At 38.9% G+C, this 26955-nt stretch overlaps 1 protein-coding gene across 19 annotated transcripts in view; it reads right to left on the reverse strand.

Moving 5' to 3' along the window:
• Positions 1 to 6047: 6047 nt before the first annotated feature.
• Positions 6048 to 26955, reverse strand: part of CHD9 (chromodomain helicase DNA binding protein 9) — a 224742-nt gene continuing 203834 nt past the window's right edge. For all 19 annotated transcript variants that reach the window (XM_016194860.2, XM_060185542.1, XM_060185538.1 and 16 more), the window contains 5 exons: positions 20448 to 20587; positions 19998 to 20213; positions 16947 to 17075; positions 11949 to 12053; positions 6048 to 9527 (listed from right to left, as the gene is read on the reverse strand). In XM_016194860.2, coding sequence (XP_016050346.1) covers positions 8652 to 9527; positions 11949 to 12053; positions 16947 to 17075; positions 19998 to 20213; positions 20448 to 20587 — 1466 coding nt within the window. In that variant the 3' untranslated portion in view covers positions 6048 to 8651. The remainder of the gene's footprint in view (positions 9528 to 11948; positions 12054 to 16946; positions 17076 to 19997; positions 20214 to 20447; positions 20588 to 26955) is intronic.

The raw sequence follows: 26955 nt of genomic DNA on the forward strand, positions 1-26955 counted from the left end.
CCATTACACAACCTACAACCTCGAGTTCCTTTGTTCCTGCCAGGGATAGGGGAAACTGGGAAAGAAGTAGTCGTATAGTTCACAATATTATAGATGATGGTGTTGACAAGGATGAAATGCTAAGGGACAGTGAATTGCCAAAAATAACCCTAAACTACCAACTTTCTGGGAAATACGCTTGAATCAAAGTCAGAATTCAGCGACAGATTCAGTTGAAAAGGACACACCTCAACTATTGTTTTGAGAATCAGGGACGTGAGGACTTGTGACATGATCTTTATCAGTCATCACAGGTAGCAAGAAGAATAGCAGGATACTCAATCCATAGTTTCCAGAAGTGGGCTAACAAGGGAGGTGGGAAATTAATAAAATAGCTTTACTTGATTGGCAATTGCAGAGATACTACTAAGCAAAATACTGCCAGCCTGTTAAAAGTCTCCAAGAGTCAATCTTTGAACCATGCCTCTTGCAGCAATGTACAGACTATTCCTGATCTTGAGTCACTTCTGGACTTCAGTTTTTCAGTTTAATTATTTAATGTTCTCACCTGGAGTCCAAATTGTTTTGTTTGTCAGCTACCAAATAATGGTACCCTCAAAGAAACTCAGAGACTTTGCTGTGAAACCTTCTGGAGTATTGAATGAAACCAACACCATGGAACCTGCATAGACCCATCTAGGCAGGTAATTTTTTTTTTTCATCACTGGGGCTTCATTACTACTGGTGAACTTTATTTATCAGATAGAAAGAGACAAAAAAAAAAAAAAAAGGTGGGCTGGGCGGTAGGACAGCGGGCTAAGTGCACATGGTGCAAAACACAAGGACCGGCTCAAGGATCCTGGTTTGAGCCCCCAGCTCCCTATCTTCAGGTGGGTCTCTTCACAAGCAGTGAAGCAGGTCTGTAGGTGTTTATCTTTTTCTCCTCCCCTCTGTCTTCCCTTCTTCTCTCAATTTCTCTCTGTCCTACCCAATAACAACAGCTACAATAGCAACCAAAACAAGGACAACAAAATGGGAAAAATAGCCTCCAGGAGCAGTAGATTCATAGGGAAGAAACCAAGCCCCAGAGATAACCCTGGAGGCAAAAAAAAAAAAAAAAAGGGAGGGGGAGAGAGAGAAAGAGAGAGAAATAGAATGATACCATAGCACTGAAGTTTCCTTCAGTAATGTGGGGGCTGGGTTCAAACCTGGGTTGTACATATGACAAAGTAAGCACTTTATCCAAGTGAGCTATCTTGCTGTCCCCAGATCCTATCTGTAAGCTAACAGGAAGCTATTAGCTTACCTGAGTGGGGCTTGATGACTGTAAGGAAACTTTGGGACTACTGACATTTTTTACCTGTTAATTCCTTCTTATGGAGGCTAACAGTAAGGGATGCCCTATGTATTGTAAAAGGCCAAGTAGCATCACTAGTATCTACTCCTCAGGTGCCTGGTAAACATTCCCCTCTTCAGTAGTGACACCCAAATTGTCTTAGATACCTCTAAATCTCTCTCTTCTTTTTCTTTTTCTTTTCTTTTCTTTTTTTTTTTTTTTGCCTCCAGGGTTATCACTGGGGCTCGGTGCCTGCACTATGAACCCACTGCTCTTGGAGGCTATTTTTTCCCCTTTGTTGGCCTTGTGATTTATCATTGTTGTTGTTATTATTATTGTTGTTGTTATTGCAGCTGTTGTTTCTGGATAGGACAGAGGGAAATGGAGAGAGGAAGGGAAGACAGAGAGGGGGAGAGAAAGATAAGACACCTGCAGACCTGCTTCACCGCCTGTGAAGCGACTCCCCTGCAGGTGGGGAGCTGGGGGCTCAAACAGGGATCTTTACTCCAGTCCTTGTGCTTTGCACCATGTGCGCTTAACATGCTGCGCTACCACCCCACCCCCTCCAAATGTCTCTTGGGCAGGAAAATTACCCTAAACTGAGAACCTCCTCGGTAGTGTAAACAGAATGTGCTATTTATTGGGAAGCAACCATGAAACATCTGTTTTATGTATTTTCTCAGAAGAAATTAGTCATACTCCCCAGGGAAGAATTTTATAATCTTCTACTGGAAAATATGAATCTGAATGCCAAAAGTCTGGGAGCCAAGTGGAGGAAAAGTGGCTTGTGGTGATTGCATAAGCTTTTTACTATCACTCATGTACTCCTATAGTTTGCCTATGGTGTCCAAGTCTGTGTCAAGAGTTCCCCAATCCAGAAACGCCTTTGGTAAAAAATAACTAGATCTCAGTAGTAAGAGGGACAATCAGAGGTCACAAATGGAGGAAAAATCAAAACTTTAACTTTCTCCATGAATACAGCTTTCCATTCACACTCCCCCCCACCAGGGTTTTAACCTCTCTAGGCTGACTTTTTCAGACAGTATGAGGCAGAGACAGAGGAGAGTGAAAGCACAGTACTGAAGCATCTTCCAGTGTGCTACACTATCTGGGTGAACCTTTTGTCATGCCAAGTCACACTTTTATACTAGCTACACAGGAATCTTTTATTTTTTTTTAAATACTTTATTTGTTTATGATTGGACAGAGATAAATTGAGGGGGAGATAGAAAGGGAAAGAGACAGAGAGACACCTGCAACCCTGCTTCACCACTCATGAAGACTTCCCCCTGTAGGTGGGGACTGGGGGGAGGGTGGCTTGAACCCTAGTTCTTGTGCACTTAACCAGGTGCACCATGGCTTGGCTCCCTGTGCTGCGCTTTTCTGAACCTTTTCAGGACACAGAAAACATGACTTGGGTCAGTTCTCAGCTTTACTTACTGCTGTGGGATTTAGTTCTCTTAGGAATTAGGAAGTTTTTCACTTTCCATTGATTTCTCTTTACTTTCTGATACACTGTAATTTTTATTTTTTAATTTTTGGTACATTTAAAAATTAATTAATGGGGAGGGGGAAGAGGACCAGAGCATCAATCTGGCACATGTGATGCTAGGGATTCAACTCAGGATCTCATGCTTGACTTCAATCCCTTAACTACTTAGCCACCTATAGGGCCACTCTATTTTTATTTATTTCCTTCCTTCTATTAACACTTGGTTTTGCTTTTTCTGATTCTGTAGTATGGGGGAATGAACTCAGTGACTAACACATGTGCAATACCACTGAAACTGCCCAGGTTATTCGTATTTTATTTAAAGAGATAAAGAGACACCTCAGCACTACCTATCACCTATGGACAGTCCCAGGTACTGTTCATGGTGCTCCTGCATAGTGCTGGAGTTGGGATTTGGGACCCTATACAGGTAAAAAGCACACTGACCTTATTATTATTTTTGCCTCCAGGGTTATTGCTGGGTCTGGGTGCCTGCACTGTAAGTTCACTGTTCCTGGAGGCTATTTTTCCCATTTTTATTGCCCTTGCTGCCCTTGTTGTTGTTATTGGGTAGGACAGAAATAAATTGAGAGAGGAAGGGAAAACAGAGATGGGGAGAGAAAGATAGATACCTGTAGACCTGCTTCACCGCTTGTGATGCGACCCCCCTGCAGGTGGGGAGCTGGGGGCTCGAACCAGGATTCTTGAGCCAGTCCTTGTGCTTTGCACCATGTGCGCTTAACCTGCTGTGCTACTGCTGGCCCTCTGACCCAATTTTTTACTAACATTTAAATTTTTTTTTTTTGCAATGCTTCTTATTCCCTGAAGTAGACCCTTATTGCCTTTTCTGTATTATTTTGCTGCATTCCATGGGTTCTAGTAAGTCATGTCATTTTCATTCAGTCCCAGTTATTTTTGACTTTACCTTTGAATTCCTTATCCAATAGTTTTCAGTAACTTGTATGATCTCTAGTAATTCCTAACTTCCCCGCTCATTTTTTCACTGGGTTTCTAATTGCACAGCATTAGGAGCCTAAAAGATGCTTGATATTTCAGTCCATACAAGTAAAGACGATCTATGTTCTGATATATGGTTTATGTTGAAAATCTTCTGTATTTGGAAACAAAAACACATACAGGGTATTGTCTTGGAGTGGAATGCTTTATATGTATTAACTCCATCTCATTTGTCACTTAAGACTATTGTTTCTTGGTAGTTTTTATCTGGATGTTCTGCTCATGCTGTAAATGGTGTACTTTATTTGTTTCCCATGATGGTTATATCAAATTACCATAGTGCGGGTAGTTTTAACACAATAGAAAAAAATATTCCCCACATTTTCAGCCAGAAATGCAAAATCGTGCTGGTAAGCTGTTTTTTCTTTGGAAACACTAAAGAATCTGTTTCATTGTTCTCTCATGTCCTATGTTGACTGCTGGAAATCTTTAGTTTTCCTAGGCTTCTAGCTGCATCACTCCAATATGCTTCTAATTTTGTGCCTCACCTTATAAAGGCACACACTAAGCTAGTCTGACATCTTACTGACTATATGATCAAGACCCTATCCCCAAGTAAAGTTACATTCTGAAGTTCTGGGCTGAAATGGATATTTATGACACTATTCAACCAACTACACATATATAGCATACATATGTAAGATTGGATACCTATATCAACTTCATCTTGAGTGGGTTTATGGGTAACTTAAACTTTTCTTTGTGATTTTCTGCATTTAAATTTAGTTTTTGTGTTAGAGCTGAATTTGTATCAATTTTGTGTTAAGAGTTGAATCTGTATTTTTATTGCGTAAAGTTGAGTTGCCTCAAAATTATTTTTCCTTATTAGACTCTCATGCCTGAGGTTTTGAAGTGCCAGGTTCATATTCCCCGCATCACTATAAGCCAGAGCTGAGCAGTGCACTGGTAAACAAAACAAAACTAAACCCCCCAGAATATATCATTTTACACAGCATATCTTTTCTGAAAATCATCCAATATTGCCAAATTACTGCTCTAGCACTGGAATAAATTACTGTTCTTAAAAGGAACGACAGATGAAGTAGTTAGTTTATATGCTATGCTGTCCAAAACAAAACAAGGGAAAAAGATTGTTTAATGAATTTATGGGGGCTGGCTGGTGGTGCAACTGGTTGAGCTCATTTGTTACAATGCATAAGGACCCAGGTTTGAGCCCCTGGCTCCCACCTGCAGGGGGAAATCTTTGTGAGTGGTGAAGCAGGGCTGCAGGTGTCTTGTTTCTTCCTCTCTATCTCCCCCTTACACCTCAATTTCTGACCGTTTCTATCCAATAAATAAAGATAATTTAAAAACACAGTTGAATTTATGTTAAATGAATGCATGAGATGCCACTGCTCTACCTTTGTAAGAGGAAAAATGAATTCTTTCATTTTTACAAGAAAAAAAAAACCACTATGGGGGTTGGAGATAAACTCACCTGGTGGATTGTGTGGTTCAGTATGTAGGAGGTCCTGGCTTGAACCTACACAACAGGAAGACTACACTAGGTGAGCTCTATGGATGGCGAATCAGTATTATAGTGTCTCTCTTCTCTATTTTCTCCACTTTTTTTTTTTTAATAAGGATTCCAATGTGGGATTTTTTAAAAAAGATTTTATTTATTTCTGAGAAAGACAAGAGGAGAGAGAAAGAACCAGACATCACTCCGGCACATGTGTTGCTGGGGATCGAACTTGGGATCTCATGCTTGAGAGTCCAAAGCTTTATCACTGTGCCACCTCCCGGACCACATCTCCACTCTTACCTCAAAAAATGCTGCTAACAATGGCAAAGAATTAGGAATGACTCAAGAACAAATTAATGATTGCAGATTTGCATAATGGACTTCTTAATCAGGTTAAATATATCTCTGAGCTTTCCTAATCAGGTTAAATATATCTCTGAGCTTTCCTAAACGTTTTAAGTTCCAAGGGAAGAAAATGATAGTCTAAATACAATGATAGCCAACTTATACCAATTTTCCAAAGCTGGGCCAAGAATATAGCTCATCATGTGAGAAAACAGGATTTGAATGCCCGAGAGAAGAAGTGCAATCCCAGGCATTGCCATATGCCAGAGCTGAGCTGTGCTTTGGTCCTCCACTCCCCTCAAAAAAGTAATTGACTTGAAAAATTGCTCTTAACATTTGTGACTAATTTCTAACTGGTATAAGATAATGCTCAATATTCAATAAAAAAGTATTGTCATGTACAGAGGCTGACATCATGGGTAGTCAAAGAATATGTTTAATAAAAAATAATTAAACTTCCATTTGCTCTATAGAACATCATAGAAAGTAATTTAATAAATTACAAATGACTTTTTAAGACGTTTGCTCAACTACATAAAGCAAATTCAGACTACACAAAACACAACTGGTAAATATTGCAAATGTCCAAAAGAAAAATTGGACTAAGACTTGAATTATGAAACCTGAAACAAGGGCTATAAATACAAGGCAATAACAGCTATAATTCTTTTAGTAACTACCAACACATACTTGAATATCCTTTCAACTGCAACTTTTGTATTATGTAATTAATCCTACTGATTTTTTTCCCTATACCCCTTAACTTGACACAACATACTTTTTTTTTTTTTTAGCCGACAGCTGGACTTTTTTCCAATCAACATTAAATAGAAATGTTTCTTGAAACCCAAGAGAATGTTTAAAGTTAATATTACCCTTAATGCTTCAAAAACTGCAATTGCCTTATTACCTAGAAAGAGAATCACTAAGATGTTAACCAAATTCACTTGATCATAATTAGGAAAATATTTTATCTCATAAGTTTGATATAAATTACCTTTTTAGTGAGAAGATCTAGAGCCTTTTTCCTTATTCTTTGAAAATTGGGTGAAGAAAGGAATAAAGATCATGTAGGTAGAACTAGAGGGTGGGAAGGGAAATACAGATGGTGTTGAAATACTCCACCGGCAAACTAAGTTAACTGTGTTTGAAAAACTTTGGCTATCTCATAGGTGTGTTCTAGTTAAACAAAAGTGCAATACTGCAAACGGAAGATACTAAATATGTAATATATCATTTTCATGATGAAGAATTACTACCCACTTCTCCTGCATGGGCATTATAGTGACTATTGCTAAGACATTGCATAAAGGACTATCAATTCAAAGTACTAATTTGAGAAAATACAAAAATCAATACAATTCCAATGGAACTTATATAATTTTGTAAATACATAACACTGTCTCTAATAAGGGGTTAGTTATTTTACATACAGAAACATAATTTACTAGTAAAGGTCTTGGAAAATCCAATGTAATTGCTTATTAATTCATGACAAAGTAACAGAGTTCTATCAAAACATACTGAGTTATTTCTTCTGTGGGAGAGAAGTGGGGTACTTTTTTTTCCCTATTTGCCCCCTCACAAACTTTATCACAGACTTATACAAGTACCAGAAAAATGCTAAAATATCTGTCCTTAGGCTGTAAATGATAGTTCATGTCCAATTTAGTTATTGTTTAAATGTATATGAAGGTGAACCTGGATCTATACCTTATCAGAGTAATAGCAGCTTTAGCAGGAGAAATTGTATCACAAATCAAACATCAGACAAATTTTACATGATAAAAGGGTTCTAAGAAATTATCAGAAGCCCCAGGCTTCAATTTTGTGGTTTACAGATTAATATAGCTTGTATATTTTTTTGAGCTTATTCAAAGTGCATTTTCAAAATGGGCAACTCAGTATATTTAACATATACTGATAACCCAACACTGATTCTGGGCAACGTTTAGTCCACTTACACCTAGAAACTCAAAATGAATTTAGACTAACTGCATATTACTTTACCACTATTATCTGTTATTTTTGGAATATTTCCATGACATAAAACACAAATAGAAATCTACACAAATAAAGCAAACGAACAATTTCTTTTACATGAAGTATGCTGTGTTGAAAAGTTCTTTTCAGTGGCATTCCATGAGTTTGCCTTTTCTGAACCCTGGAATAGACATTACTCATTGGAGACATAATTATTTCTCAAAGGAGGCCAAAGTTTGAGGAGATAAAACTAAGTATGTCTAGAGGGTGCCAAAGTCACATGACACAGGATCATTTCATAACTTGATTTTACTGCTTGAGGTCAGCAAAAAGCAAGTCATATTTCTTGCCAGATTAACATGATATATAGGATGTGTTTAAAAAACCCCTGAAAACAAGTATAGAATTAGAAACGAATGTAAACTTCCTAAACTAACTCAGCTGAGGTAACAGGTAGCCAGTTAAATTGGCTGATTGGGAAACTTATTTCTTCTTTAAAACATACTTGTACCTGAATTGGAAACATCAGCAGTGCATCACAACACTAGAGCATTTTCATGTAATTAAAGCAATGAATGGTGATGTAGATTCTACAGCTTTCATGACATTCATTAGCTGCCCAAATTATTGCTGAGTTTTGATCTGTAAATTATAGGTGTCAAGGAGGCTGTAAAACTATATTCAAATTAAATCAGTAATATGCATAAAGTATTCTGTGTCCACTGCAAATATATTAAATATACAACTCTTATTGAGCATAATTTTCATAAAATTAACCCCCAACAAAATTATAATGCCTTTTGTTGTAATTTTACACCTTTATGTATTTGATAGTACATACGAGTTCAGAAACTTATGAATCTTAAGAAATAGTACATGCAAAACGTCTCTGAAAGCAGTTTGCACTTCTAAACATGTAACTGAAATGTTCGGTCAGTAAGTTATTGATGCACTCAACACTGGGGTATTTACAATTCATAATTAAAAGAAAAAAAAATCTAAAATCAGTTCATAATTTAAGTGCAGTCTGGGAATCAGTCTTCATTACTAGAATCTGAATCCTCAGATGATGACGACGTACTATCAGGTCCAGATGAAGCATCGGCTTTTTCTGAACCCTCATCTGTGCTGTTTTCATTGAGAGGACTTGGTTCAGTCCCCCCTTTGTCTTCCTGATCTCTAACTCTGGAATCTTCTTTTATTTCCACAGACTTAGATGAGCCTGAGTCATTGTTTTTATTTTTCTGTACATCAAAAGTATTGGACTGGGACAAAGTTGGAATATGAAGATTAAGGCCTGGAGTGAGAAGCATCCCTGGATAAAGTATATTAGATAGTAACAGTGGGTTAAGAGCTAACGAGTTGGCAGCTGCAGCTGTATTTAACGCAGCAGTAGAGGATGTTGAAGGAGAACTTGACACAGAGTTTTCCCCACCGTTCTCTGAATTTTGGCTCTCTGTCCTTTCTTTTTTCCCCTCGATCTCTTTAGAGTCATTTCCCTTTTTTTCTTCTGTTCCAGACTCTGTAGTCTTTGTCAGGAGTCCTCCCATGCCCAAAAGGTTTGGTAGTCCAGTCATTCCTGACAGTAGCATGGGGAACATGGCGGCAATGTTTTTAGCTTCTCCTCCAGAAGAAAGGCCAGCAGGCATTCCCATAAGCCCTGCAGTTACTTGCAGAGACTGTAAGTTTTGTAGGTTTTGTTGTAAGGCCTGAAGAGTTGTGAGATCCACACCTGGAAGTAATCCATTGGCTAACAAAGGGTTGCTGGAAATACTGGAGGCGGTTGCAGCTGCTGCTGCTGCTGTGGCCTTGGCAATTCCACTTTTAGGCCGTCTTCCTCTCCTACTTACCTCCTCTCTCACAACAGGACCAGTGAGAATACGTTCATACATACTTTCTGGAAGAAATCCCTGGGGAAAAAAAAAGCCCTGAATTAATACTTTATTACTATGAACATGAAAACAATAATTCTAAATTTGCCATTCAAATAACCTACTAAAATAGGCAATTACTCATAAACTTAATCTGTCAATTAAGAAAGAGGTAACCTAATTTCACATGAATGTAAGTAGTGGCTTAAAAACATCCTAAAATATCTCATTGCATCACTGAGTTAAGAGAGCAAAGTTCCTAGTCTTCTCTCATATTGTTAGGTGTACGTTCAGACACTACTTCTAGAAAGCAGAAGGTTCTAAAAATTTCATGAGGGTTATTCCCATATCCTTACATGTTTCACATCAACAATTGCTCTAGAAAACCAATAAAGTAGCTTCCTCCTAATATAGACGTATAAACAAAGGACAGAGGCAGTATAAGGGAAAAGTGAAGATTAAAATGAGATGCTACCTATGAACTTTTAAACTACCACTTTAGGAATAAGAGAGAAAACCAAGATGAAAATGTAATGCAAACAGAAAAACAAGCTGAGGACAGCAGTAGCACCTGTGCATTGGGAAGCAGCAAGTTCAGAACAAAGAAGCCTTTTTAATTTTTGTAATTTGTGTCATTTTCTGGGGCTCAAAACACCTAGAAATTTTAGAAGAAGCTCCAGATCAGCCCTGCTCAACAAAAATTTAATGTAAGCTACACATGTAATTTAAAAATCTTTAGTAGTTACACTCAAAAGGCAAGTTAGAATCAGTAACATTATTTTTTAAAAATTATATTTATTTATTTATTGGATAGAGACAGACAGAAATTGAGAGGAAGGGGGAGATAGAGAGAGACCTGCAGCACTATTTCACCATCTGTGAAGCTTTCCCCCTGCAGGTGCAGACCAGGGCCTTGAAGCAAGGTCCTTGCGCACTGTAACATATGTGCTCAACCAAGTATACCACCACCTGGCCCCGGTAACATTAATTTTAATAATATATTTTATTTAAAATTATAACCAAAATATTTCAATTTCATAATTTCAAAATTATGGGGATATTTTATATTCCTTCTTCTAAACTCTAATAAATCAGTATTTTATATTTTTTAACACCTCTTTATTCAGACAAATTCACCAAAGTCCTAGGTTCAATGCCCTGCACCACGTTAGCCAGAGCTGAGCAGCGCTTAGGTATTTTTTTTTTTTTAAAGTAAGATTGAGGGAATCGGGCTGTAGCACAGCGGGTTAAGCGCAGGTGGCGCAAAGCACAAGGACCAGCATAAGGATCCCAGTTCGAACCCCGGCTCCCCACCTGCAGGGCAGTCACTTCACAGGCGGTGAAGCAGGTCTGCAGGTGTCTATCTTTCTCTCTCCTCTCTGTCTTCCCCTCCTCTCTCCATTTCTCTCTGTCTTATCCAACAACGACAACAACAATAATAACTACAACAATAAAACAAGGGCAACAAAAGGGAATAAATAAATAAAATAAATTATTTAAAAAAAAAAGTAAGATTGAGTCAGGTCAAAGACCAGGGTAAGGATCCCAGTTCAAACCCCCGGCTCCCCACCTGCAGGGGGGTTGCTTCACAGGCGGTGAAGCTGGTCTGTAGGTGTCTCTTTTTCCCTCCCATTCTCTGTCTTCCCCTCCTCTCTCCATTTCTCTCTGTCCTATCCAACAATGATGACAACAATAACAACAACAGTAACTGCAACAATAAAAGGGCAACAAAAGGAATAAATAAATAATTAAAAAAATTTAAAAAAAGATTGAGTACAAAAGTCTTTTGTATAACCATTAAGCTATCTCCCCAGCCCAAAACATACTTTCAGAGTTGTCCAATATCTAGTTAGGGCATTAATATATTCTCAATACTTTGTTACTATACTAAAGTGAATATTCTTACATACACTTCATTACTTTTGTGACATTGTTTAAATATTACCTTGATGTTAAAATAAAGGCATATTAGCACATATTGATTCTGCATTTAAAAAGAATAAGCATCTGAAAAATTTGTAGCATGTTCTGCAAAGTAAAAATTGTGGACTAAAAAAAAATCATATATTCATTAAATATTTTGTTAATTTTTTTTAAGTTGTCCCAGGATTATTCCTGGTGCTCAGTGCCAGCACTGAGAATCCATTGCTCCTGGCAGCCATTTTTTCCTTCTTTGCCTCTTGATATATTTGCAAGAACAGAGAGAAATTGAGAGAGTAGGGATAGATAGAGAAGGAGAGAGAGACACCTGCAGACCTGCTTTGAAGGTCTGCCCCTGCAGGTGGGGAGCGAATGCTCAAACTTGGATCCTTGCAGATGAGGTGTGCTCAACCAGGTGTAACATTAGCTGGCCCCCAATATTTTGTTAATTACTTAACTTAAAAAAACTTAATCTAAGACACAATTAAATACCATCTAATTTTCACAATGATATCTGAGTAGTGCTTATAAAATACTTACAGATTGCTTAACAACATCTCCCCATTCAGGAGCCACTCCATATTCTGAGTTTTCTTTCAGGAATCTACATAAGTCTTTTAAAGGGGGAGCAAATGCACCTCCAACCTGTAAATGAAAAACAATAAAATTTTTTTTTCCTTATGAGCAATATTAAATATGGAGGTATTCCTGTGCTGTCTGGCATTTCCTTCTTTTCTCCTCCCTGCTTCCTTCCTTCCTTTTTGTTGTTCTCATGAGATTTAATTTTTAAAAAATATTTATTTATTTATTCCCTTTTGTTGCCCTTGTTTTATTGTTGTAATTATTGATGGCGTTGTTGTTGGATAGCACAGAGAAAAATGGAGAGAGGAGGGGAAGACAGAGAGGGGGAGAGGAAGATAGACACCTACAGACCTGCTTCACCGCCTGTGAAGTGACTCCCCTGCAGGTGGGGAGCTGGGGGCTTGAACTAGGATCCTTACGCTGGTCCTTGCGCTTTGCTCCACGTGCGCTTAACCTGCTGCACCACTGCCTGGCTCCCTTTAAAAAAATTTTTTATCTTTATTTATTTATTGGAAAGACAGCCAGAAATTGAGAGGGAAGGGGATGATAGGAAGGGAGAGAGACAGAGAGATACCTGCAGCCCTGCTTCACCACTGGCAAAGCTTTCCCTTTGCAGGTGGGGACTGGGGGCATGAGATTTAACGGCTTCAGCACACTTGCTGTAGATGAGACAGGAAGAGAGAGATATCACAGCACCATTCTACTAATTGAAGCTTCCCTCAAGCAGGCACTCCATGGAGTAGCCTTTAAGACAGGGCTCAGACAGGGTTCGCATGCATGGTAACATGTGTACTCTAACAGATGAGCTACTTCCTGCCTCCCCAAAACCAATTATTTATAAATGTAAAACAATACGCTAAAGGTACTTTAAAAAGTTCTTTTGTATGTGAAGTGATATAACCAAGTAATCATAAATAAATCCTAAAAAAAAACCCAAAATAATCTACTTATAATGATGAACATGACATTTAAATAAAATAGTATTCTGAAATTTAAATTACTTAAATGATTAGGGTTTAGCAACTTAATATTTCTTTGTAGTCTAAGGGTATTGAGTATTTTCTTCCTCTGTACCTCCATGAATGATTACATACTGTATTTCGATAGTTTATAGACAAAGTTTAATATGAACAGTTACAACACATATAAATATTCTCTTCTACTATTTCTGAAAGGCTTTTGATAGCCTGTTACCATTTTTTAAAAATAAAGATTATCCCCTTTATTAAATCCATTTAAAACTAAAAGATCACTGGAGATTTACAGGGAATTAACAGACAGATTATTTTCTTTAGTGATTTATCACTCCTTAAGCTTATACTCTTGACAGTCAGGACAATGAAACACTCTATGCAGTTTAAGATAAATGAACAAGTTCTTCATGAGGTTAAAATAATTGAAAATAACATTTAGAGCATTTGACATTAAACTTAACAAATAAAAATATGTAATTCTAAGATAGTAACACAAACTGTATAAAAATTGGGCTGGGTACTGGAACACATGGCAAAAAGCACACTTTATAATGTGCAAGGATAAGGGTTTGAGTTCCTGCTCTCTACCTGTATGGGGGATGCTTTGTGAGCTATAAAGAAAGTGCTGTAGGTGTCTCTATCTCTTCCCTTTATCTTTTTATTCCTTCTCAATTTAACTCTGTCCTATCAAAGAAAAGGAAAAATGGCCGCTAGGAGTAGTGGATTTGTCATGTAAGCATCAAGCCCCTGCATGATAGTTAAAAAAAAAAAAAAAAAAAGAGGGAGTCGGGCGGTAGTGCAGTGGGTTAAGTGCACATGGTGTGAAGTGTAAAGACTGACCTAAGGATCCCGGTTCAAGCTCCTGGCTCCCTACCTGCAGGGGAGTCGCTTCACAGGTGGCGAAGCAGGTCTGCAGGTGTCTATTTTTTCTCTCCCCCCTCTCCATTTATCTCTGTCCTATCTAACAATGATGACAACAATAATAACTACAACAACAATAAAAAAACAGGGGCAACAAAAGTGAAAATAAATAAATAAAAATTAAAAAAAAAGAAAAATTACTGAGTTGACATATGCAACAATATTAAAATACTTAATCTTAAAAAGTTCCCAAGAAAATTAAATGCTTTTAGGTACTGTTATGCTCTCCATGCAGTCAACTGCCAGAAAGTAAATTAATATGAACTATATATACTAATTTAATTCCCTTAAGTCAAGGACCAAATTAAGTCAGAGGATTAAAAAAAATTCCCATTCATATTTTGAGGCCATTTAATCTTTCTTATTTGTTGCTTGAATCAGAATATAATAAAACATACAACCCTAACCCTCACCTATTTCCTATTACACTTCCTTTAGTCACTCCAAAGCTAAACTTATCAAAGAAAGGACTACAAAAGCTGAATAAGGGCAAGAGATTGGCATACTTTAACAATGACTCTTTAGTCACTATCAGGTCACCCCATCAGCTGGGGCCCTAGTTGGGGAGTTCTGAGATTCCCATATAGACATAATGGACCTAGTCCTTGAATAGATATCTCTCTCCATTATCACTGGTCATCTCCATCAGGAGCAACATAATGGATCCCTTTGGGGCCCCCATAGGACCTTGCCCTCAATGTGGATCAACAATGGTAAAGAATGTTCCATCCTCCAAAGGGGAGGGGGGGATTGGATACTCTGTCTACCACCTGAAAAAGATGGGTCCTGAAATTGGTACAACTCAGAATGTTCCTACTCATGACCACAGAATGCAAATTTGGACCTACAGGGATGTAGATGCTGAATATGGGCTCTAGACTGTAAAGTCAACAATATTTATACATTTTTTTTCCCATATTTGGGAGCTACTCTCTTCCCTGATTCAGCTTTCTAGCCCCTTTTGCAGCCATGACATCATCTCCCCAGACAATAACTCGGGTTCACCTGCATATCAGATATCAGGCTCAGGCAAAAACTAGTAAAGTAATAGGCCCCTTGGAATATACCTAAAGTAGACCTACTAACTTTTTCCAAAAAGAACTCTTCCTTGATCCAGCTTTCTAGCCCTTTTTCCAGCCATGACATCATCTCCCCAGACAATAACTTGGGTTCAACTGCATATCAGATGTCAGGCTCAGGCAAAAACTAGTTAAGTGATGGGTCCTTTGTAATTTACCTGAAATAGACCTACTAGCTATTTTGAAACAGAGACTTCAAATCTTCATCTGCAGTATTTCAGCCTTTAGGTTCATGATTAGTCAACAATTTGGCTTTATATGTTAACTCTTTTTTCAGCCACCAGGTTCTAGATGCTACCATGATGCCAACCTGACTTCCCTTGGCAGAAGACCCCACCAATGTGTCCTGGAGCTCCGCTTCCCCAGAGCCCTGCTCCACTAAGGAAAGAGAGAGGCAAGCTGGGAGTATGGATCCTCCTGTCAATGCCCATATTCGGCGAAGAAACAATTATAGAAGTCAGACCTTCCACCTTCTGCACCCCATAATGATCCTGAGTGAATACTTCCAGAGGGATAAAGAATAGGAAAGCTATCAGGGGATGGTATGGTATATAGAATTCTGGTGGTGGGAATTGTACCCCTCTTATCCTATGGTCTTATCAGTGTTTCCATTTTCTAAATAAAAATTAGAAAAAAAAAAAAAAAAGACAAGCCTCAGAGGTACCGCTAGTCTGTAACATACAAACTGCTCAGGATCTTTAGATGTGTTATAGACATTTTGGATTTATGTTGTAGGGTGTTTTCCAACGTGGGAAGTTTAGCAGCATCTGTGTCCTCTACAGACTAAATGCCCAAAACATCTTTCTGTGTATATCACTTCTCCAAGACCCATGTATCTATCCAAGAATTGTGAATATAAAAGATGTCTCTAGACATTGGTAATTGACTCCTGAAGACAAAGACTGTTCTGCTGAGAATCAACTATAGATAGAACATATGTATATGTAAGGCTACTGTTTCAGTACAGGAATGTAGTCAAGTCACCTTCCTTCCCCTCTCCCCCCTCTTTTTTGTTGCCTCAAAGGTTATTACTGGGGTGCCTGGACTACAAATCCACTGCTCCTGGAGGTTATTTTTCCCTTTTGTTCCCCTTGTTGTTTTATCACTGTTATTGTTGTCATATAGGATGGAGAGAAATGGAGAGAGGAAGGGAAGACAGAGAGGGGGAGAGAAAGATAGACACCTGCAGACCTGCTTCACTGCCTGTGAAGTGATCCCCTTGCAAGTGGGGAGCCAAGGGCTTGAACCAAGATCTTTACACCAGTCTTGTGCTTTGAGCCATGTGTGATTAACCTGCTGTGCTACCACCCAGCGACCTTCTCTCCCTTTCTATGTGACACAGAGAAATTAAGAGAAGGGGGAGATAGAGTGGGGAAATAGGGAACCTACTAGAGCACCACTTGTGAAGCTTCCCTCTTGCAGGTGGGGAGGGCCATGTCTTGAACTGGGTCCTGAAGTTAGTCAAAGATTTGTGATTTCAAATTAGACTGTATAAAATTATAGTCCATGTCTTTTCCTATAAATCTGCTAGATTTTACTAAGTGCATATAATACCAAGTGCAAGGACCTGGGTTCAAGTCCCCACTTCTCACCTGTATAGGGAAACCTTCACTATACTGCAGGTATCTGTTTCTGTCTCTTTCTCCAACCCCCAATTTTTTTCTGTCCTATCTAATAATAATTAAAAAAAAAAGTAGCAGTGGATTCTTCGTACAAGGCCCCAGGCTCTAGCTATAACTCTGGTGGCAATAAAAAGCAAAGCAAAGACACAAAAGACAAAAACGCTACATATTCAAACAGTGTTCTAGAGGTCAGTTATATACTGAATTAATTCTTAATCAATATAATTTTTTTTTTAACCATCAAAGCATTGCTCACCTCTGGCTTATGATGGTATGGGGATTGAACCTGGAAGTTTGAAGCATCATGGGTATTGGCCCCCACCCCCCAATATAAAAATTTACAAGCAAATATATAAATACCTTTCTGGCATTTCTTCTGTTAATCAACTGAACACGTTCTTCTCCAGTAAGACTATTAACATCTAGTTTGTTGGGGTTTCTGCAACGATGTCTTTTTTGTTTGGGTCTTCCCTCATGCAGCTGCATTCTCTAAAATACAAAGAAACAGCTCTGAAACTGTTACCTGTGGAAGTAGTGCAAATGGGTTGATCTAAGTAATTTAATCTTATAATACTCAGAATGAATGTACCTTTACAGTTCAACATAAAATATATATACATATACATTTTGTTATACTTTAAAATATTAAAATTCTAAAGTCACTATAACAAAATGTTAAGATTTAAAAGAATCATACGATCTTTTTTACAATTCCTTTATTTAATCTTTTAAAATCTATGTATTTGGGATTGAGGAGATAGCATGATGTTTATGCAAAAACACATCATGCCTTAGGCTCGAAGGTCCCAGATTCAATCACTAGCACCAGTCATAAGTCAGAGCAGTTTTCTGTTCTCTCATTAAATTTAGCAAATAAAAATATTTTTACATGCATAACATTCCCCAGATTCCCATTTAACAATACAACCCCCACTATTTCATTCATCATTTTTCATGGACCTGTATTCTCAAGTTTTATATTTAAGGAATTATCCAAAGCCACCATTAATGATCAGCATTATTCTATATTGAAGTAGAATCCTTTCACTAGCTTTGAAAAAGAGCAGGACATGAAGGATTTAATATTGCTGGAGCAGTTTCTGCTAAACTGCTTTACTTTTTTCTGCTGATAATTTTTTTTAAAAAAGATTTTATTTATTTACTAATGAGAAAGGAGAAGAGAGAGAAAGAACCAGACATCACTGGTACATGTGCTGCCGGGGACTGAACTCAGGACCTCATGCTTTATAAAGAGTCCAATGCTTTATCCACTGCACCACCTCCTGGACCACTCTGCTGATAAATTTCACCTCAGATTCACCCCACCTTTTTTTTTTTAAAGATCCCTGACCTCACACATGTATGATTTCATTACTCTGGGCTTCTTTTCCATTTATATGGGGTGGGGGGAGTGACACAGTACAGTAAAGTCCCTTGGTGTTGACACCACTGTCCATATGGTGACAGAGTTCACACTTGGGCCACTCATGGTATGGCATATGCCTTATTCACTGAACTATATCTCTGGCCCTGTTTTGTATTCTTTACTGCAATAAATGTTGCTTTAATGTCTTTAAAATTTTTTTTTAAATAGTTATTCCCTTTAGTTGCCCTTGTTGTTTTATTGTTGTAGTTATTGTTGTTGTTGGATAGGACAGAGAGAAATGGAGAGAGGAGGGGAAGACAGAGAGGAGAGAAAGATAAGACACCTGTAGACTTGCTTCACCGCTTGTGAAGCGACCATCCTGCAGGTGGGGAGCTGGGGGCTCGAACTGGAATCCTTATGCTGGTCCTTGTACTTTGCGCCACGTGCGCTTAACCTGCTGCGCTACCACCCGACTCCCGCTTTAATGTCTTTTTATTACTTTATTTAAGATTTTATTTATTAATGAGAGAGGACTAAAGAGAAAAAGAATCAGACATTACTCAGGTAAATGTGCTGCCAAGGGATCAAATTTGCTATCTCATGCTTGAGAGTCCAATGCTTTATCCATGACACCAGCTCCTGGACCATCTTTAATGTCTTTTTATACAGTGCTGGGGTAATAAACCAAGGGTCTCATGTATGTATGAAACCAAAGAGTGGTCTCAAAAACCAAAAATTTAAAATTCCTATTCTTAGACAGGGAAATGGTCACAGTGGCTTACTGAGTAGAGCACACCTTACTATGCACGAGGGGCCAGGTTTAAAATACAGCTTCAAAAGCCTCTAGCTCTGTGTCTCTCACTCTCTGTCAAAAAGAAAGAGTAAAAAAACAAAGTTCACTGGGAACAGTGAAGTCACACAGGCACCAAGCTTCAGTGATAAGCCGTGTGGCAAAAAACAAAAACTAACAGAGAAAGAAGACACGGGGAGGGGGTGGGATTCATCAGGCGGTAGTGCAGTAGGTTAAGCGCACATGGCGCAAAGTGCAAGGACAGGCGCAAGGATCCTGGTTTGAGCCCCTGGCCCCTCACCTGCAGGGGGGTCACTTCGTAAGCGGTGAAGCAGGTCTGCAGGTGTCTCTCTTTCTCTCCCCCTCTGTCTTCCCCTCATCTCTCAATTTTCTCTCTGTCCTATCCAATAACATCAATGGCAATAACAACAAGGGCAAAAACAAAATGGGGGGGGAAGAAAGGCCTCCAGTGGATTCATGGTGCAGGCACTGAGCTCCAGCAATAACCCTGGAGGCAAAAAAAAAAAAAAAAGACACTGGGGCACTGTGTCACTTGTTGCTGTTCTCTGTGTTCCTATATGCTGGGGATATAACCCAGGGCCTCACATAGTAAGTCATGCACTCTACATACTGAAGTGTTTCCTGGTCCTGATATACGTATATGTGTGTGTGCATATTTTTTTCTTTTTCTCTTACCAGAGTACTGCTCAGCTCTGGCTGATATTGGTGCTGATGATTGAACTTGACCCTTAGAGTCTCAGGTATGAAAGTCTTTTTTTAAAAAAAAGTTTTTTATTGGGGGATTTTAGTATATGTGCTGCTGAAGCAAGCACATTATTGGGGGATTAATGTGTCACAGTCAACAGTAAATAGCAATAGTTTGTACAGGCACATTTCCCAGTTTCCCACATAATAATACAACCCCCCACTGGGTCCTCTGCCATATTCTGTTCCAGGACCTGAATCCTTCCTCCCACCCACCCCAGACTCTTTTTTCTTTAATGCAGTACACCAACTGCATTCCAAGTTCTGCTTAGTGTTTTCTCTTCTAATCTTTTATATAACCACTATGCTATCTCCCCCACTTGTCTCATATTTTTAAGAACTTAGTCATAAAGTCATGGTAAATGATTTATAAGCAGTGATGTAGAATGGCTTTAAGTAGAAAAATGTATAGTCATTCGTAGTCATGAGAGAAAGTTAGAAAGATCCTTCAGAGACTAAAATATGCCAAGGCTGGTAAGTTCTCACTTACAGGAATACAAGCTCCCAAGTCTTCCACATAACCAGGGTGCTCCTTAAGCCATCTTTCCAAGTCCTTTCTCTTCGGAGCATCATCACCTGCAAGTCTTGTCCCATCTTTAAGATTAATAACTGGAACTGGACTTTCTCCATCAGGGATTCCTTGATTATAGGACAGTGTTGGATTTATTCCTGCAGAAATCTGTGAGGCAGTTAAGCCTAAAGAAACCTACAGAAAAACACCAGATGAAGATCTGATTTCCATGTTTCATTATTTTAATTCTGACCCAATGAAACAATTCTTTCTGAAGAGGAAAAAGCCAAGCTATTGCTTAAAATTCTGCTAAGTTTTAAAGTAATCTCCTAACTACTGTCCTACCATTCACAAAACACAGTATGTACATTTCCTAAGGACGCATTTTTAATTCAAGAACAAGTGGTTTTTAATCACTGCTCTACTTACATGATTAGCTGGTTTACTTCTGTTAAAAAAGAGAATGTCAACACCTTCTACATTCTTTCTCCTTCCTCGTCTTTTTTTGACAACAGGTTGGTTATCTAGTATAATTCCATTGGCACCAAGGGTTGATTGAATAGAAGTACCTAATCAAATAAAAAATGCACAACAGTGATATAAAAGCCAGTTCTTAATCACCTTTTTGAATATCCCAAGCCAAGCAATAATTGGACTGGAAACATCAATCTAGGTTGCTTTCAATTTCTGACTTGTCTCCTCAGTTTCTCTCCCTGATATTCATACATCTTTTCACCCTTCCCCCTCTGGAGGAACATTCATGACTTTCTCAAATATGAGACACACTTTTCTCCTTTATTTAATCTATTAATTCCTCCATTTTCTTTTTTCTTCTTTTTATTTTTAAAAATTTTTATTTATTCATGAAGACAGTGGAGAGAGAGAAAGAACCAGACATCACTCTGGTACATGTGGGGACTGAACTCAGATCTGATATTTTAGAGTCACTATTCACTATACCACCTCCTGGACCACCTTCCATTCTCTTATAGTGTTATTTCTTTTTTTAAAATTTTTATTATTTATTATTGGATAGAGGAGAGAAATTCAGAGGGGAGGGGGTGATAAAGAGGGAGAGAGACACCTGCAATTCTACTTCACCACTTGTGAAACTTTCCCCCTGCAGGTGAGGACCAGGGGCTTGAACCTGGGTCCTTGTGCACTGTAGTGTGTGCACTTAACCAGGGGCGCCACTGCCTGGCCCCTACAGTGTTATTTCATCATTGATCTTTTTACTCTTGTGCCACAATATCTAATCGTATATTATCTTCACTTAAAAACATGACCATATCAGCCTCAATACTTGAGGTTCCAGATGCTACCATGATGCAGACGACCCCACCAATGTGTCCTGGAGCTCCACTTTCTCAGAGCTCTGCCCCACTAGGGAAAGAGACAGGCTGGGAGTATGACAGGTTCGACCTGTTAACACCCATGATCAGTGGGGAAGCAAATACAGAAGCCAGATCTTCCAACCTTCTGCACCCCATAATGTCCCTGGGTCCATACTCCCATGGGGTTAAAGAATAGGAAAGCTATTGGGAGTCGGGCTGTAGCGTAGTGGGTTAAGCGCAGGTGGCGCAAAGCACAAGGACCGGCATAAGGATCCCGGTTCGAACCCCAGCTCCCCACCTGCAGGGGAGTCGCTTCACAGGTGGTGAAGCAGGTCTGCAGGTGTCTATCTTTCTCTCCTCCTCTCTGTCTTCCCCTCCTCTCTCCATTTCTCTCTGTCCTATCCAACAACGACAACAACAATAATAACTACAACAATAAAACAACAAGGGCAACAAAAGGGAATAAAGAAATACAATAAATATTTAAAAAAAAAGAATAGGAAAGCTATCAGGGGAGCTCTGGCGGTGGGAATTGTGTGGAGTTGTAACCCTCTTATCCTATGGCCTTGTCACTGTTTCCATTTTATAAATATTTTTAAAAATGACCTTAATCCAAAAAAACCTAAATTTAAGGACATTTGTAACTTTCAAGGCTTTTTAAATGTTGGCATCAATTTGTGTTTCCTTGTTCATAACCAACTCATTCTTTTTTTTTTTTAATTTTTATTATCTTTACTCATTAGATAGAGACAACCAGAAATCGAGAGGGGAGGGTTGGATAGAGAGGAAGAGAGACAGAGACACCTGCAGCACTGCTTCACCACTCGTGAAGCTTTCCCCCTGCAGGTGGGGACTGGGGACTTGAACCTGGGTCCTTGCGCATTGTAACATGTGCGCTCAACCAGGTGCGCTACCACCCGGCCACTTAACCAACTCATTCTTAATTTCCCATAGTTCATGTTCCTCCCAGTCTACTTAGGGTAGTTAAGATCACCTGTAAAATTTTTCTTACTAAATTTTTCTCCTCGAAGCACTGAATAAAATTTTCTCTAAGAGGTATGAAAGAATGCTTTTCCTTTATGTAAATATTCAAATAGTTAAGTACAAGGTACTTTAGAGACTCAGTGAATGAAACAACTTCTGACCTTAAAAACATAGCAACTAGAGAAGATCAGGTGGTGGCATACTCAGTTAATTGCAAGGACCTGAGTTTGAGCCCCGGCTCCCCAACTGCAGGGAGGATGCTTCATGAACAGTAAAGCAGGCCTGCAGGTGTCTGTCTCTTTCTTTATTTCCCTCTAATCTTATCAATTTCTCTCTGTTTTATCAAATAAAAAAAGGGGCCAGGGAAATAGCATAATGGTTATGTAAAAATACTTTCATGACTGAGGCACCAAAGGTCCCAAGTTCAATCCCCAGCAACAACATCAAGCAGAGCTGATTACTCTGCTTACCAGAGCTCTGGTAAAATAAATGGGGAAAAAAATGGCCATCAGGAATAGTGACTTTCTAGTGCTGGCACCAAGCCACAGTGATAAACCTGGTGACCAAAGACAAACAAACATATAATCTAGAACTTCCTTATAGGTTCCAGGGGATCAAACTCAGGGTGTCAAAACATGAAAGGAATGAACTCCACTGTCCCTGAAATGCATTTTGAATCATTTAAGGGGTTCCTTCCTTCCATCCTTCCTTTTTTCCTCCAGGATTATCACTGGGACTCAGTGGCTACACCAGGAATCTACTGCTCCTGGCAGCCATTTTTTCCACTTCGGTGGATAGAACAGAGAGAAAGTGAGAGAGGAGAGGGAGTGAGAAAACCTGCTTCACCACCGATGAAGCTTTCCCCTGCAGAGGGGGAGTAGGGGCTCAAACCTGGATCATTGTTTGGGTCCCTGCACTTGGTACTATGTGTGCTTAACCAGGTGTGCCACTGCCTGTCCCCCATTTTCTGCCTTCCTTCCCTCCTTCCCTGTGCCCCCCCTTTTAATTTCTTTTCTGTTTTCTCCTCTGCCATCATATTCCAGGACCTGAACCCCTCCTCACCGCCACCCAACAGTTTTATTTATTTTGGTGCAAAAGTACACCAAAGTACTTGTGCATAGGTCAAGCCAGCTTATCCAGAAACTATTTTCTATATTCCTAACATCCAATCTCTGTTTTCATGTTACTCTCTGACCCTCTTCCACCTTCCCCAACCAATGTAATTTTCTAGAAAAAACATTATTTTTTCTCATAAATTTTGTGCAATCCTGCCTCTTACACAGAACTCTTAAGTTTCTAGATAGCAGTGAATTCCTTATTTATTTTGCATACCAACAGAGAGAAACTGAGAGGGCAAGGGACCCCCCCCACACACACCTGCAGCTCTGTCTCACTGCTCATGAAGCTTCCTCCTATAGGTGGGGATCAGGGGCTTGAAACTGGGTCCTGAAGCATGGTAACATGTAAGCTCTACAGAATGTGCAACCAACCAGCCCCTCTAATCTTTATTTTTATTAACCACATAATGATTTGTGTATAGCAAAATAAGTATTTTGTTTTTATTTTCTTTTTTAAAAAAAATATTTTATTTATTTATCAATGAGAGGGATAGGAAGAGAGAGAGTTAAAGAACCAGACATCACTCTGGTACATGTGCTACCAGGAACTGAACTCAGGACCTCATGCTTGAGAGTCCAATGCTTTATCCACTGTGCCACCTCCCAGACCACACTATTTTGTTTTTCAATGTAGCAATAAAAACAGTCTAATGAGGGGAGTCGGGCTGTAGTGCAGCGGGCTAAGCGCAGGTGGCGCAAAGCACAAGGACCGGCATAAGGATTCCAGTTCGAACACCGGCTCCCCACCTGCAGGGGAGTCGCTTCACATGCGGTGAAGCAGGTCTGCAGGTGTCTATCTTTCTCTCCTCCTCTCTGTCTTCCCCTCCCTCTCTCCATTTCTCTCTGTCCTATCCAACAAAGACAACAACAATAATAACTACAACAATAAAACAACAAGGGCAACAAAAGGGAATAAAAAAATTTAAAGAAAGTCTAATAAGTCAAAAATAGCAATTAAATGTATTATTCAGTATTTTAATGTGTAGGCAAAATCTACCAAGCACCTAAAAGGCAGTCATATGGAAAACATTTATACATTCTCCAAAGTATACATTTATAAACATATTCTACTTGGCAAATTACACACTACACCTTTGACTTATAACTTCCTTTAAGAAAAAAAAAAAAAAAAAAAAAGCAGCCAAGGGGCCATCAAGATAGTTCACCTAAATAGTGATCCTGTTTTATTACAAGCACAGTCCAGATTCCAGCCCAGCCCAGCCCAGCCTCCATCATACTGGAAGGAAGCTTCAGTGTTGTGGTATACTTCCATCTCTCCTTCTGGAGAGATAGTTACTTGGGACATAGTATGTCTTGCCATGGTGCTACTGCATCAGGGGGGAGCTCTGGTGTTGTGTTCTCTCTTTATACCTGAATGTAAAGTGGGGGCATGGAGTGGTGAAATCACATATGCGCAAAGCCTGGCTCCACACACAAAAATAGGACCCTTTCCCCCAAAATCCTAACTAAAAACCCCAGCTACCATGATCTATTTCTGAGTTATTCTTCTAAATATTGCTGATTCATTTGAAGCTGAAATCCAAAATGAAAAATATAATATGTTCTAATCTATAAATCTTTTTTTTTTTAATCTTAAAATGTAATTATAATCCTAAAAGTGGTTTCTTCCCACTGGATGACTACTAGGTGACATACACTGAGTTAACATTTACAAGTGCTTTTTTTAAATTATCAAAACAAAACTTTAGAGGTCTTATTAAGGGGGCTGGATGGTGATGCACTTGGTTGAGTGCACATGTTACAATGTGCAAGGGCCCAGGTTCAAGCCCCCATCCCCACCTGCAGGGGGAAAGCTTTGCAAGTGGTGAAGCAGAGCTGCAGGCAGAGTCTCTCCCTCTCTACCACCCAACCCTTCTCAATTTCTGGTGGTCTCTAGCCAATAAATAAAGACATTGAATTTTTTAAGTCTTTTTAAATTAATTAATTACATTTAATTAATTAATGTCATTTAATAAATGACATTAGATATACTAAGTCACTAACCCAACATCACAATAAAAAATAGTAATAAATAATTCAATGTTCAACACCAGTTTGCTTGGTTCTTTGTACAGTATTTAAGGCAGCTTCAGGATTGAGTTCTTTCTTTTCAACCTCTTGTAGAAATGTGTGCTATTTTTGTGCCCTTCTTTAATTTACATTATATTCTGAATCTTTATTTGAAGCTTTCAGATAAACTTCAGGAGCTTAAGTGCTAGATTATGAGTAATTATAATAGCAGCATCTGTTTAGCATCTAATTATAAAATATTTAAGTCCTCAATTGTAACATTTGTTTAGCAGTAAATTGGTAAGCTCTATACTAGTTCCATTTTATGTATTATTTAATTCACCCAAAAAATGCTACCTCTCTATCCCACAAGCCCCACATTTCAAAAACCATAAAGGGGGAGCTGGGCGGTAATGCAGCAGGTTAAGTGCAGGTGGCGCAAAGCGCAAGGACCCATATAAGGATCCCGGTTCCAGCCCCAACTCCTCACCTGCAGGGGAGTTGCTTCACAAGTTGTGAAGCAGGTCTGCAGGTGTCTCTCTTTCTCTCCCCCTCTCTGTCTTCCCCATCTCTCTCTGTCCTATCCAACAACAATGACATCAATAACAATAACAATAAAACAAGGGCAACAAAAAGGGAATAAATAAATAAATAGTTAAAAACAAACAAACAGAAAAGACTAAAACTTGGTTACCCATTTCCCACGAGTCATGTAGCTGATAGAAGTAGATTTTCATGTTCCTTTTGAGGAGCTGAAGCCTATTTCACCACCCCTGGGATGACTTTTCTCCCCATTTAAAAAAAAAAAATTTTTATATTTATTTATTTCCTTTTGTCGCCCTTGTTGTTTTATTGTTGTAGTTATTATTATTGTTATTGATGTCACTGTTGTTGTCGTTGTTGGATAGGACAGAGAGAAATGGAGAGAGGAAGGGGAAGACAGAGAGGGGGAGAGAAAGACAGACACCTGCAGACCTGCTTCACCGCCTGTGAAGAGACTCCCCTGCAGGTGGGGAGCCAGGGGTTCGAACCGGGCTCCTTACGCCGGTCCTTGTGCTTTGCGCCATGTGCACTTAGCTCACTGCACTACTGCCCAACTCCCTTTTCTCCCCATTTTTAAGTTTGGCAAAAGAGACCCAGAGCTTATTACCTCATATGTCCTAATTTTCTGGCAAAAACAAGCAAACTCTTTAATAACTACATTGTCAGTGTACAAGCTCAGTTTGGGCAATTTACAGTTTAGTTATAGAGATATGGCTGATTCAAATTTATACTGTAATTCATATATATCTATTATCTCAGTAATTGGAAAATTATACTGGTTTAATGAATCCATAGTAGATAACAATTACTTTAATTAATTTATAATTTAATTACAATTTAAAATTAAAATTGGTAATAGGAGCAGTTGGAAATCGTAATCAACACAAAAAAGCACTATTTCCCCATAATATAGGAATTTCATACGCTATGCACAAGCCCAGTAAAAGT

The sequence above is a fragment of the Erinaceus europaeus genome, chromosome 2 (assembly GCF_950295315.1).
Source record: "Erinaceus europaeus chromosome 2, mEriEur2.1, whole genome shotgun sequence".
Classification (NCBI taxonomy): Eukaryota; Metazoa; Chordata; class Mammalia; order Eulipotyphla; family Erinaceidae; genus Erinaceus; species Erinaceus europaeus.